The sequence below is a fragment of the Moschus berezovskii genome, chromosome 17 (assembly GCF_049115385.1).
Source record: "Moschus berezovskii isolate FMDL1 chromosome 17, NW_MosBer_1.0, whole genome shotgun sequence".
In the NCBI taxonomy this organism is placed as follows: domain Eukaryota; kingdom Metazoa; phylum Chordata; class Mammalia; order Artiodactyla; family Moschidae; genus Moschus; species Moschus berezovskii.
Genome location: NC_142476.1, coordinates 73,196,812 through 73,210,746, shown reverse-complemented (window position 1 = coordinate 73,210,746; position 13,935 = coordinate 73,196,812). Strand labels below are relative to the sequence as shown.

General features: G+C 37.8%; 1 protein-coding gene across 1 annotated transcript in view; it reads right to left on the bottom strand.

Annotated features, from left to right (window-relative positions):
• The window catches only part of USH2A (usherin), a 969,245-nt gene that overhangs the window by 583,589 nt on the left and 371,721 nt on the right, over nucleotides 1-13,935 (bottom strand). Inside the window, exon 21 of the mRNA XM_055419911.2 lies at nucleotides 2,683-2,813. Within this exon, the coding sequence (XP_055275886.2) occupies nucleotides 2,683-2,813 (131 nt within the window). The remainder of the gene's footprint in view (nucleotides 1-2,682; nucleotides 2,814-13,935) is intronic.

The window sequence follows — 13,935 nt, the reverse complement described above, 5'->3', positions numbered from 1 at the left end:
GTTTTTTGCTTTCCTTTTGAATTTCTTCTTCATATTTGTATCTTCCTTAATCTTTGTTTTCATATTTTTGTTATGCATTTTGACCTAGAAACGAATCTCAGCAGTCCCTCTTCTAAGTAATCAACTTAAAGGATTCAAATGAAAAATAATATTTTCAGTTCTGTAATTCAATCAACTTCAGTGTGCTGTTTTTGTTTTCCAAATGCCATCTGCCTTGTCTTCGGAAACAGCTGCTTCTTACCCCTTTCTCCCGGGATGCAGGATGTGCTTAGGTGTTTGCTATTTCTTATTTGCTTACTCATTGCCAACCTATGAGCATCCCTTAAGAAACTTCAATTCTAGGGGATGCCCAGGAACCCTTATCAGGCCAGGTGTTTAACAGACTACTGTCAAAACAGCAGGAATAATCCTTTTTTTCCATGGTCTTGCCAGTTGCCAGCTCATGGCTTTACCAGCTTCCTAACCCAGGAAGGGCTCAGTCTGCCTCTTAAAGACTTCTGTAGGGTCTGAGGTGGTGCTCAGACACACTTGACCAGCAGGCCCTGCCTTTTCTCTTCAACATGAGTGGGTCTCCAGGGTATAGGAAGCTCTTCACCTACAAGCCCTTAGATACAAGGGAAAATTTGTGCCTATTTTACCACTACAACAGAAAGCACTTCTTAGACAAGCATAGATCAGCAGCTTTAAGCGGAAAACCTGAGAAAAATGTTTTACATAGACTTTTCCCTCAATTACTCATGGGCCCAATACAGACCTAATGGCAAATGCTTACTAACCTTCCTCTAACTAAAGTGAAGAAAACTATGCAATAGTTTCCCATTTGCCCTGGTTCAAAACAGGAAAGGAGTATGTCAAGGCTGTGTGTTGTCACCATGCTTATTTAACTTATATACAGAGTACATCATGCAAAATACTGGGCTGGATGATGCACAAGCTGGAATCAGGCTTGCAGGGAGAAATATCAATAACTTCAGATATGCAGATGACACCACCCTTATGGTAGAAAGCGAAGAGGAACTAAAAAGCCTCTTGATGAAAGTTAAAAGGGAGAGCGAAAAAGCTGGTTAAAAACTCAACATTCAGAAAATGAAGATCATGGTATCTGGTCCTATCACTTCATGACAAATAGACGGGGAAACAACAGAAGCAGTAAGACTTTATTTCCTTGGGCTCCAAAATCACGGCAGATGGTGAACGTAGCCGTGAAATTAAAAGACCCTTGCTCTTTGAAGGAAAAGTTATGACAAAGCTAGAAAGTATATTAAAAAGCAGAGACATTACTTTGCCAACAAAGGTCCATCTAGTCAAAGCTATGGCTTTTTCATGTATGGATGTGAGAGTTAGACTATAAAGAAAACTAAGTGCCAAAGAATAGATGCTGTTGAACTGTGGTGTTAGAGAAGACTGTTGAGAATCCCTTGGACAGCAAGGAGATCAAACCAGTCCGTCCTGGAGTAAATCAGTCCTGAATATTCATTGGAAGGACTGATGCTGAAGCTGAGGCTCCAATATTTTGGCCACCTGATGCAAAGAACTGACTCATTGGAAAATACCCTGATGGTAGGAAAGATTGAAGGTGGGAAGAGAAGGGGACAATAGAGGATGAGGTGGCTGGAGGGCATCACCGACTCAATGGAAATGAGTTTGAGCAAGCTCTGGGAGTTGGTGATGGACATGGAAGCCTGGCATGCTGCAGTCCATGGGGTCGCAAAGAGGAGGACACGACTGAGTGACTGAACTGAACTGAACTGCCCTTAGGAATAATTTAAACCCTTTCATTTGGTTCCAAGATCCTAAATTACTTAGTCTCTACCCAAATTTTCAAACTACCACTGTTCTCTTTGTTCTCTACTCTATAACCATCTTAATCTTATTTCAATGCACTAAATAGGCCATGTTTATGTCTTAACTCAGACACTAAATATTTGCTATTTGCTCTGCTTGGAAATTTTATTACAGCTCCTTCCCTCATCTCCTGTCAGTATTTCCTCTGGCCTGCCTCACCTCAAACACATTTCCTCTTGAATAGACATACACTCCTATCCTTTTATTTATTGTTTTGAATCTCAGTTAAATATTACATTTGCAGAGAACTACAGAAAGAAAGACCCTTTATTTTACTCACGCAGCAGCAGCAGCAGCAATACTTAGTAGTATACTTCTCTTTCATGACATTCAGGAGTATTTTTAAAAAATTAACTATATCCTACCTAGATTGTTTCATAGGGGTATGGTCATATTTAACTTTAGAAGTATTATAGTCTCCAATACTGAACTCAGTAGCACCTGATGGACACTAATATTTGCTAGTGAAGAAAGGAAAAGAGATAGAGATAGGGTGGGAAGCAAGAAAGGCAGGAGGAAAGGAAGAGGAAGAGAGAAAACGGAAGGGAAACAGAAAGACATAATTTTCTCAAGGAACGCAGTTAAAAACTTTAATCCTCATGATAAGGTAGCATATGGTTGTTAAAAAAGCAAGTAGATTATCAGTCAGTCTATGTGGTTTGAAGGTCTGCTATTTTAGCTGTGGGTAAGGCACATCACTTTTGAAGTTTCATCTTCCTTGTTGTAGAGTGGGAATAATAAAGTACTCATCTGTAAGTTTTTGGTGAGGATTCATTGTGAAAATATAAGCAACTGATAAACTCTCAAAAATGTCAACTCTTATGATTACTCATTTACCTGAGGATCAAAAAGAAAATATGGGCGTCCATTCTTCAACTGAATTGCAAAATACTCTTCTTGATTGCCAGGTGATGCTGCAAAGACAATCAAACCTTCAGGCACCCTTGTTCGAAAGCTGGCTTTAATACCTGGGGAGAAAAGTGCAATCAGAAAATCAGGGCTGGGTTTTGTTGATTCTCTCTGGTAAATGTACATTTACTTTCATTATTATTTATGATGTAAGGAGTGCAATCGGGGAATTATACACAACATTGCCCTGGGATGGTCCAGCCACTTGGTTTTAACTGTATCCCATTACAGATGCAAACCCATACTTGGAAACTCAAGCTTGCACTCCCACTAATCAATATATAATGAAGTTTAAATATGTGCAAAACTTAGCAACATAAAAAGATATGTTGTTAACCCAAAACTGGATACAAAAGGGATAAATGCAGTAATATTATCAGAGTCATAAAAATAAATGGATTTTGATATGAGTGAAAGAAACACAAGAGGCTTTATTTAAAATACTTATGAAGTTTAAAGAGTTAGTCCAGTAGTATAAGCTAAAAACTAGAAAGATCTGCTATAAAGTGGTCCAAAGAGCCAATTTTCCTGTCACTAAATGCTCTGCAGCCTTCAGAATTCCAGGGGCTCCACTCACCCTTCACATTACCTACCAGCAGTACTCGAGACACACAGTGCCCTTGGCTCTCAGAAATGGCCCCAGCTCAGGAAGCAAGGTAAACATGTGATGGTTCTCTGTGATGTCTTCCAACTACCAACAACTGGCCCGACCTCCATTCTACCAGGTGTCCCACCCATGCAAACCATACATTGAGCTCTTCCTCCAAGTAAGATGTTTTGTCAAGGAATTGAAACTGGCAAAGGAGCTTAAGAGGTTCAATTGTTGTTCCCAAACAGCTTCAAGTTTACTTGGGGATATAAAATGTATGTGTCTTAACAGATATATCAATATTTCATAAGAACCTGGAATTGTAGGTACATGAATCAAGGTAAATTGCAGGAGATGGAAAGATGAACATCGACATTTTAGGGATCAGTGAACTAAAATGGGCTGGAATAGGTGAATTTAATTCAGATGACCATTCCATTATACCTACTACTGTGGGCAAGAATTCCTGGGAAGAAATGGAGTAGCCCTTATAGTCAACAAAGGAGTACAAAATGCAGTACCAGGGTGCCATCTCAAAAATGATAGAATGACAAGTCTATGCCCCAACTAGTAATGCTGAAGAAACTGAAGTTGAATGGTTCTACGAAGACCTACAAGACCTTCTAGAACTAACAGCAAAAAAAAGATGTCCTTTTCATCATAGGGGACTGGAATGCAAAAGTAGAAAGTCAAGAGATATCTGGAGAAACAGGCAAGTTTGGTCACGGAGTACAAAATGAAGTAGGGTAAAGTCTGAGTTTTGCCAAGAGAATGCACTGGTCATAGCAAACACCCTCTTAAAACAGCACAAAAGATGACTCGACACATGGACATCACCTGATGGTCAATACCAAAATCAGGTTGAATATATTCTTTGGCCCTGAGCACCCTATCTCATGCATTGAGCCTGGACTGGTGATCTATTTCACGTATAGTAATATACATGTTTCAATGCTATTCTCTTAAGTCACCCCACCCTTGCATTCTCCTACAGAGTCCAAAGTCTCTTCTTCACAGACTCTTTTGCTGTCTTGCAGTGAGGTATGATAAGTGACATAGGCCTATTTACAAGACATCATTTGAGTCAAAGGGATTAAGGAATGTTTCAAAAAGAATAATATACTTGAGCTTGTTTTCAGAGAATATGAAGGATTCCGGGGAATGTTGTTACAAGAGCCAGAGGCATGGAAAATATTAAGGAAGGCTGAATGTAGAGAAGGGAGCTAAGAGATGAATCTGGAGAAATAGGCAAGACCCCATTTCAGGCCATATATATATATGGCGTATATATGACTATCTGGCTTACCTGGCTTAAGAAGTTTGTGTAGAAGACAAAGATGGAAAGGAAGGTTGTGGTATGTCTATCTTTAGTGAATTTTCCAGTTCCAACAAAGGCAGGCTTGGGATGTGGAATTTAGACTTTCCAAAGAGGCAACTGAAACTTTTCCTGGCCTTCTTAGCTTCTGCAACTTTATCTTCTAGATTTCATGCTTTGGGCCCTTTTCAAACATGCCTGTCCTACTCATTGTGATGTTTCATTGCCTCACACACTCCTATTCTCTGTATCCCACTTTCTAGCATATTACATTCTTATTGTTAGACTCCTGATACCGCTCTCATTTCCCAGAAATAGAATGTGTGTCCCATCACATCATTTTTCAGCATTCACACTCACTTGAACCCCTCATATAAGCTTTATTACTCTCATCTCTTCTACTAAGTGGACTTAAACAGCTGGAATTTATCCTATAGACGAAGGAAGATTTTAAAAATTGGGTGGAGGAAGGGAAGAAGATGCTCAAAGTCAAGTTAAGGCAACCAAACTACAGTGGAATGTCTGGAGGATACAGATAATTTAACTACAGAGGAACTAGTTAGGTTATTACTGTGCTTTGGGGGAAATAAGACGATAAGGATGTTAATTAAAGACTGACACGTAACTAAATGGATTGAAAGAATGGAATCTATATATTTCAGAAGAGAATCATTAAGACAAATTGTTATGAGGTGATGATAGGGGTAATGTGGTCAATTCTTTCCACCAATTACTGAGGGGAAAATAGCATTATTAACAGAAATAGAAAGGTCAGGAAAAGAAGAAAATACAGGGTTGAGGATATAAACTCCATCTGGGGCAGAATGAATGTATATTAATGATGTATAAAAAACTATCCATCATTTGGAAATAAGAAACTAAATCTCAGAAGAGAAAATGGAGCTAGAAAAATAAACTGGCAATCACCAGTCAAAAATTCATGTCTCTGGGGGAGCAAATGGAGAAGACGTTAAAAGAGCTGTTTGGGGAAATGCCCTAGTTTTAAAGGAAATAACAGGGACAAGAATAAAATTAGAACAATCAGGATAATACCATAAAATGGAAACATAGGTAGGAGAGAAATTTAAGAAAGCAAAGTTAACTGTCACCTCCCATAATTCCAGAATATTGACAGCTGAAGAAAAGCTCACAGAGGTGGTCATTACTGTCTTTTTGAACTGAGTAGAATGACCAGAGTTCCAAAGGCTGGCTGATCAGGACTGACGGAAAGGATGAGCAGGAAGTGGACATAGAGCTCTCACTAGAAAAATCTGGTAGAGAAAGAAACAGAAGACCTAGAAACTAATTATTAGCATGGCCCAGTCAAATAAAAGGAGATATCTGCCAACAAAAGCTCAGACACAGCCAAAATCTGGTGTACCTTCTGATCAGAGAAAAATCACATTTCTATCAACTCTTTTTCTCTTAAACATCTCTTGTTTTGGTTCAGAGTGGCTCTCTTCTACATTTAGGTGACAGTTTAAAAATTTTATATGTTGTATCAAATGCTATAATTGAAACCATTGTTTTAAAATTTAAAAACTGAAGGTTATTTCATAAAAACAGCTACAATTCAGAACATTAAGACAACAAACTCTCTACCAGGATGCTGGAGGCATCTCCGTGGCAGTAAAAAGGGAGCCAAAGTCAGGATTTGAGGGAAGAAATTAATAATTGCTCAACATGGAAATACAATTACTTGTCCCCAGTTGATGGGAAATTTGGTGAAAGCAATTTTGGATCAGAGTAAGAATTATAGAAATAGTATCAATTATTATCTAATATCAAGAATATGTATGTGCATGTGTTTCTTTGGACACAAAATTTAATTTCTAAGTTTTACACTTACATAACACAGAAATATTTTATAAAATTTAGTCCAACTAAAAGAGAATACCCAAATCAGGGTATATTTCTTGTGAGAAGTGAGTTTTTAGTAAAGGATAACTTGATTTGCTACTGCACAATCAACTTTCCTTTAGCTTTTTCAATCATATTATTTCCTTAAACTATAAAGATACATATATATATCTATATAAAATGAATGAGGGTTTTTTTTTTTGCAAGTACTGTTTGAAGAAAAAAAATATGCACTCTTTTATTGAAACAGATTTTTGACAATACTGTCATCAATAAATCCTATTTTTGAGCCAAATAGCTTAAATCATATCATCAATTGTTAATATATGCTAATATAGCTCCAGCCATTGACTTTAGACTCAGCCATGTGATTTACTCTACGTAAAGAAATGAAATCAGACACATGGTACCATGTGAGAGAAGAAACTTTGAATATTATGTACCTGTGTGATTGAACTTGACTCCTATTTTCAGCTATGCCTTGTGAATGTGCTTTTATCCTGGACTCACAAATAAGAAGATTTGTAGGCCAAAGCAGAACAGTACCAAGTATTTTTCATTTTAAAGGTTTGTGTTAAAGAACAATGTTGATTAAAATGGGAAGAAAAGTGAAAAATACACGTTTATCACCTGCTAAAATTTATATTTTCATTAAAAGAAAATAGGAGACATTCTAAAATTCAATTTTTGTTTCAAGTATTTGGGGAAATGATGGAGCAGTTTTCTATCTCAATAGATAAATGTATTCATTCATCCAAGGGATATTTTTAGGAAAATATATTTTGTGCAGCCACCTTTCTAGGCTATTGGGATATAGAGATGGATAAAAGAGACATACATCCATAGCCTCACATTTAAAAAAATCTGAAAATCCAAGACCTGGATGGAAATATTTAGCTTTTATATAAATGTATTTGCAACTTTAAAAATTTAATCTTAAAAACAAGATACAATGACAGGCCCATGGAATAGGCAATGAGTTCTTGAATAATACATGGAAAATTATAATAGAAAGGAAAATGGTGATAAATTGTATTAAGAACTTTTGTCTAAGAAAAGGCACAAATAAGAGAGCAAAAAGGTGACCAACATAACAAGGGAAGATACTTGCAATATGTATTTCTGATATAAGATGCATAGCCAATAAAAAATATATAATTCCTACAAATGAATAAAATAAGATAATTGATTCATTATAAGAATGGGAGCAAATGACTCTTCAAAAAAGGTGACATCCAAATGACCAATAGATGTATGAAAAAGATGCTCAGTATTGTTAGTCATCAGAGAAATGCAAACTAAAATACCATACCACTAAACATCCACCAGAATGGCTAAAAATGAAATAGAAGATGCCAAATATACTCAAGTCTGTAGAGCAACCAAAATGCTCATAAACTACTAGTGGAAGCATAATTGATACAATCACTCTGAAAAACTGCTTGGCAGTACTTTTTAAGTTATATTTCCTAAATATATGTATATCTTTTGGCCCAACCATTTCACTAAAAGGTATATATACCCCTTCACACAAACACACATACACACACACACACCCCTTCACACACACACACAATAACACGGCTTCAGAAAAATACACAAGTATGTATATAGAAATACTTTTCACTATGCCATTAGAGTGGAACAAACACAAGTGCTCATCAGCTGTAGAAAGCATAAATAAATGAGGATAAAATAGTAAAAGGAATGAACAAATTATAGTCACATGCAACTACATGTATGACTTTCATAATCAAAATACTGGATAAAAGATGCTAGGCACAAAAGTATACTGCATAATCCCATTTACATCAGGAGTAAGGCCAGGCAAAATGAATCTATGGTTTTGGAGGTCAGGATAGTGGTAATCCTGGTTGGGGTTTAGAAGAGGGCACAGTGCAGAGGTTCTGGAGATAAGTACTATTCTATTTAGTAATTTTGATACTAGTTACATAAGGCTATTCGGGTTTTGAAATCTGTCAACTGGAACACCTATGATTTTTGTGTTTTTGTTTGTTTGTTTGTTTGTTAAACTTTGGTACAAAGGTTTGCTAAAAAGTAACTAACAATGGAGTTACATAAAATTCAAACTATAAAAGCTGAAAGTGAAAATTCTATGTAGGTTTACTGACCACACTCAGAGAAACTACTACCAACAATTTGGCAATTTTTTTCTCAGAAATGTTTATAGATATATGTATGCCATTGTTTGTTTTTCTTTACTTAAATTGGATTAAAACACACATACTATTCTGTAAATTTTAAAAATATTTTAAAATAAAATTGCATATATTTAAGGTATACAATATGATAATTTATAGATATACACAGTGAAATGATTACTACGGTCAAGCTAATTGACACAATATATCCTTCAGTTCAGTTCAGTTCAGTCGCTCAGTCATGTCCGACTCTTTGCGACCCCATGAATCACAGAACGCCAGGCCTCCCTGTCCATCACCAACTCCCGGAGTACACTCAAACTCATGTCTATCGAGTTGGTGATGCCATCCAGCCATCTCATTCTCTGTTGTCCCCGTCTCCTCCTGCCTCCAATCCCTCCCAGCATCAGAGTCTTTTCCAGTGAGTCAACTCTTCGCATGAAGTGGCCAAAGTATTGCAGTTTCAGCTTTAGCATCAGTCCTTCCAATGAACACCCAGGATTGATCTCCTTTAGAATGGACTGGTTGGATCTCCTTGCAGTCCAAGGGACTCTCAAGAGTCTTCTCCAACACCACAGTTCAAAAGCATCATTTCTTCGGCGATCAGCTTTCTTCACAGTCCAACTCTCACATCCATACATGACCACGGGAAAAACCATAGCCTTGACTAGACCAGGAGCTGACTGTTGCTCAGATCATGAACTCCTTATTGCCAAATTCAGACTTAAATTGAAGAAAGTAGGGAAAACCACTAGACCATTCAGATATGACCTAAATATATCCTTACTAGGTACTAAGTTTTCTGTGTGATAAGTGTATTTGATATCTATTTTCTTAGCACCTTTTAGTAGAGCACTATTGTAGTATTATTAGGCTTCCCAAGTGGTGCTGGTGGTAAAGAATCTGCCTGTCAATGCAGGACATGCAAGAGATGCGGGTTTCATGCCTGGGTTGGGACCACCCCCTGGAGTAGGAAAGGGAAACCTGCCCCAACATTCCTGCCTGGAAAACCTGCAGGGAAACCTGCCCCAATATTTCCTGCCTGGAAAATTCCATGGACAGAGGAGCCTGGTGGGCTACAGTCCATGGGGCCACAAAGAGCTGAACGCTATTGAGCATAGTATTATTAAATATAGTAATCATGCTTATACATTAGATCTCTAGACGTTCATCCCACATGCAACCGCATCCCACTTCATCTATATAGCCTTTGACCAACATCTCCCCAGTCCATGGTAACCATTATTCTACTGTACCCTGTTTCTATGAATTTGATTTTTAAAAATTTACTCCACATACAAGTGAGTTCTATTCATCTTTCTCTATTTGAGTTATTTCACTTAGCATAATGCCCTCCAGTTTTATCCACTTTGTTACAAATGGCGAGATGTCTTTCCATGGTTGAATAATATTCCACTGTATATGGATGTATGTATAACATATTTCTTCATCCATTCATCCACTGATGAACATTTGATCTGTTTCTATATCTTAGGTATTGTGAAAATGCTTCTGTAAGTGCTTTTTTCCTTTGTAAAATACAGAAAATATCTTTCCACATCAGGTCACAAAGATACACGATATTCTCTAATGACTAAATACATTTGCATAGTTTATAACTTTATCACAGATAACATTCAGTTGCTTTCTAATTTTTTTATATTAAAAGTAGTATTGCAACAGTTTTTCTCTCATATTGTTGGGATCTAAGATGATGTTCAAAGAGAAAATATTTTTAATTTCATTGATATTGCCATATGGTCTTTCAAAATAAGTAATTATTTAAAACACTTTTCATAGTTTGAATGATTACACCCCCATACGCAGGTCAATAATGGATATTTCAAAATCTGAGATGAAATAGTGAAAATTCAGGTTTCTTTTAATTCACTTTTTATATTACTAGTGACTGTAAAAACTTCATAAAGTTTTTGCCATATGAAAGCTAAGTAAAGATACTTTAGCCATAAAGATAACCATATGTTTTTCTGGGAGTTGTGTGTACAAATATATCTTGTCCAGTTTCAAAGGTCTATTTATTGGTTCCTACTGAGAGTTGGACTATGAAGAAATCTGATCGCCGAAGAATTGATGCTTTTGAACTGTGATGTTGGAGAAGACTCTTGAGAGTCCCTTGGACTGCAAGGAGATCCAACCAGCCCATTCTAAAGGAGATCAATCCTGGGTGTTCATTGGAAGGACTGATGCTAAAGCTGAAACTGCAATTCTTTGGCCACCTCATGAGACGAGTTGACTCACTGGAAAAGACTCTGATGCTGGGAAAGGTTGGGGGCGGGAGGAGACGGGGACGACAGAGAATGAGATGGCTGGATGGCATCACCTACTCTGTGGACATGAGTTTGAGTGAACTCCGGGAGTTGGTGATGGACAGGGAGGCCTGGTGTGCTGTGACTCATGGGGTCGCAAAGAGTCGGACATGACTGAGCGACTGAACTGAACTTGCTCTATTTGAGTTCTTTAAATATTGTGGATCATCATATGTTATGAGTCACCATTCTCTGTCTTCAGGTTTATTGTAATTAACTACTTTTTGACCTCTCTTTTTCCATCCTTGCGCCATTCTACCCTAATACACACACACACACACACATCTATTCTAAAATAATAGCTGGAGTGATCTCATCAAAAGACAATTCTGGTCACATCCTTCCTCTATTTGGTGACTACCAAAGGTTTCTTGTATCACATCAAGTAAAAGACAAAGTCATCACAACAGTCCAGAACATCCTAAATAATCCAGCCCTCACTATGTCTCTCATTTCCAGTTATACTTCCCCTTCCTCTCTCCTCTCTGGTTACCTCAGTAATTGCTCTTCCCTCTGCTTGGAAATATCTTCCCAGGCAGGGTCCCCAACCTCCGGAATCTAATGCCTCATGATCTGAGCTGGAGCAGATGTAGTAGTAATAGAAATAAAGTGCACAATTATGTGCTTGAATCATCACAAAATCATCCTCCCACACCTTTACATGGAAAAACTGTCTTCCATGAAACTGGTCCCTTATGTCAAAAAGATTAGAGACCACTGATCCCAGGCATCTTTGAGGTTTCCTATCTCATTTTTTAACAGGTCTTTTCTCAAATTCAACTTCTATATGAGGTACATTATGATTTGTTTACTAACAATTATAGCCACCCATCTGCTTTACCTTTCTCCATAACACACATCATATCCAGCACTTTCTATATTTTCATCATTTATTTACCTCATATCTCCATCCCCTAAAACAAAATTTAAAATAGTGCTTGCTTCATTCTAAGCTCTCAATGAATTTTTGTGTATTAGATGCTCGTTTCTATTTTAAAAAAAGCTTAATTTACTCCTCCCCCAACTCCCATTTGGTAACTAGATCTTTGTTTTCTTCGTCTGTGAGTCTGTTTTGTAAATATGTTCATTGATAACCTATTTTTGGATTTCATATACAAGCATCATCATATGGTATTTGTCTTTATATTTCTGACTTATTTTAGTACGAATCTCTAGGTCTATCCATGTTAATGTAAATGGCATTATCTCATTCATTTTTTATAGCTGAGTAACATTCCCTTATGGCAGAAAGTGAAGAGGAACTAAAAAGCCTCTTGATGAAAGTGAAAGAAGAGAGGGAAAAGGTTGGCTTAAAGCTCAACATTCAGAAAACTAAGATCATGGTATCTGGTCCCATCACTTCATGGGAAATAGATGGGGAAACAGTGTCAGACTTTATTTTGGGGGGCTCCAAAATCACTGCGGATGCTGATTGCAGCCAGGAAATTAAAAGACGCTTACTCCTTGGAAGGAAAGTTATGACCAACCTAGATAGCATGTTAAAAAGCAGAGACATTACTTTGGCAACAAAGGTCCGTCTAGTCAAGGCTATGGTTTTTCCCGTGGTCATGTATGGATGTGAGAGTTGGACTGTGAAGAAAGCTGATCGCCGAAGAATTGATGCTTTTGAACTGTGGTGCTGGAGAAGACTCTTGAGAGTCCCTTGGACTGCAAGGAGATCCAACCAGTCCATTCTAAAGATCAGTCCTGGGTGTTCATTAGAAAGACTGATGCTAAAGCTGAAACTGCAATACTTTGGCCACCTCATGCGACGAGTTGACTCACTGGAAAAGACTCTGATGCTGGCGGGGATTGGGGGCGGGAGGAGACGGGGACGACAGAGAATGAGATGGCTGGATGGCATCACCAACTCGATGGACCTGAGTTTGAGTGAACTCCGGGAGTTGGTGATGGACAGGGAGGCCTGGCGTGCTGTGATTTATGGGGTCGCAAAGCTTGCCTAGAAAATCCCATGGACGGAGGAGCCTGGTAGGCTGCAGTCCATGGGGTCGCTACAAGTCAGACATGACTGAGCGACTTCACTTTCACACATTGGAGAAGGAAATGGCAACCCACTCCAGTGTTCTTGCCTGGAGAATCCCAGGGACGGGGGAGCCTGGTGGACTGCCGTCTATGGGGTCGCACAGAGTCGGACATGACTGAAGTGACTTAGCAGCAGCAGCAAAGATTCGGACATGACTGAGCAACTGAACTGAACTGAACTGATCATTCCCTTGTATTGTATATACTACATCTTCTTTATCCATTCATCCATTAGTAGATAGATAGGTTGCTCCAATGCCCTGGCTATTATAAATAGTGCTATGAACATTGGGTTGCATGTATCTTTTCTAATTACGTTTTTTTCTGGATATATACTCAGGAGTAGGATTGCAGGATCACATAGTAGCTCTATTTTTAGTTTTTAAGGAAGTTCTGCACTCTTCTCCGTAGTGATTGCACCAGTTTACATTTCCATCAACAGTGCTTTAGGGTTCCTTTTTCTCCACACCCTCCCCAGCACTTATTATTTGCAGAATTTTTGATGATGGCCATTCTGACCAGTGTGAGGTATTACCACATTGATCCTTTGTCTATAAAGATGTTTCAAATACTTCCTCTGATTGCTTTATGCCTTTTATGTTGTTTTTCACTATCCTATTGGATAAAAAAAAATTACTCAAAATTTTTTTAAAATTTGTGCTTTAATTAGAAAGTACTTCCCTACTCACAAAATAATAAAAAGTAGTCTTTAATGTTGCTTCTAGTATATTCATGACTTTTTATATTTAAAATTTTAATCCAGATGATTCACCTTTCCACTGGACAATGACAGCAGCCTATATTTACACATTTTCTCGAAAAGTCACTCTGACAAAGAAGGAGAAAAAATATAATCACCAAACCCAAGCCTACAAAGTCACCAGG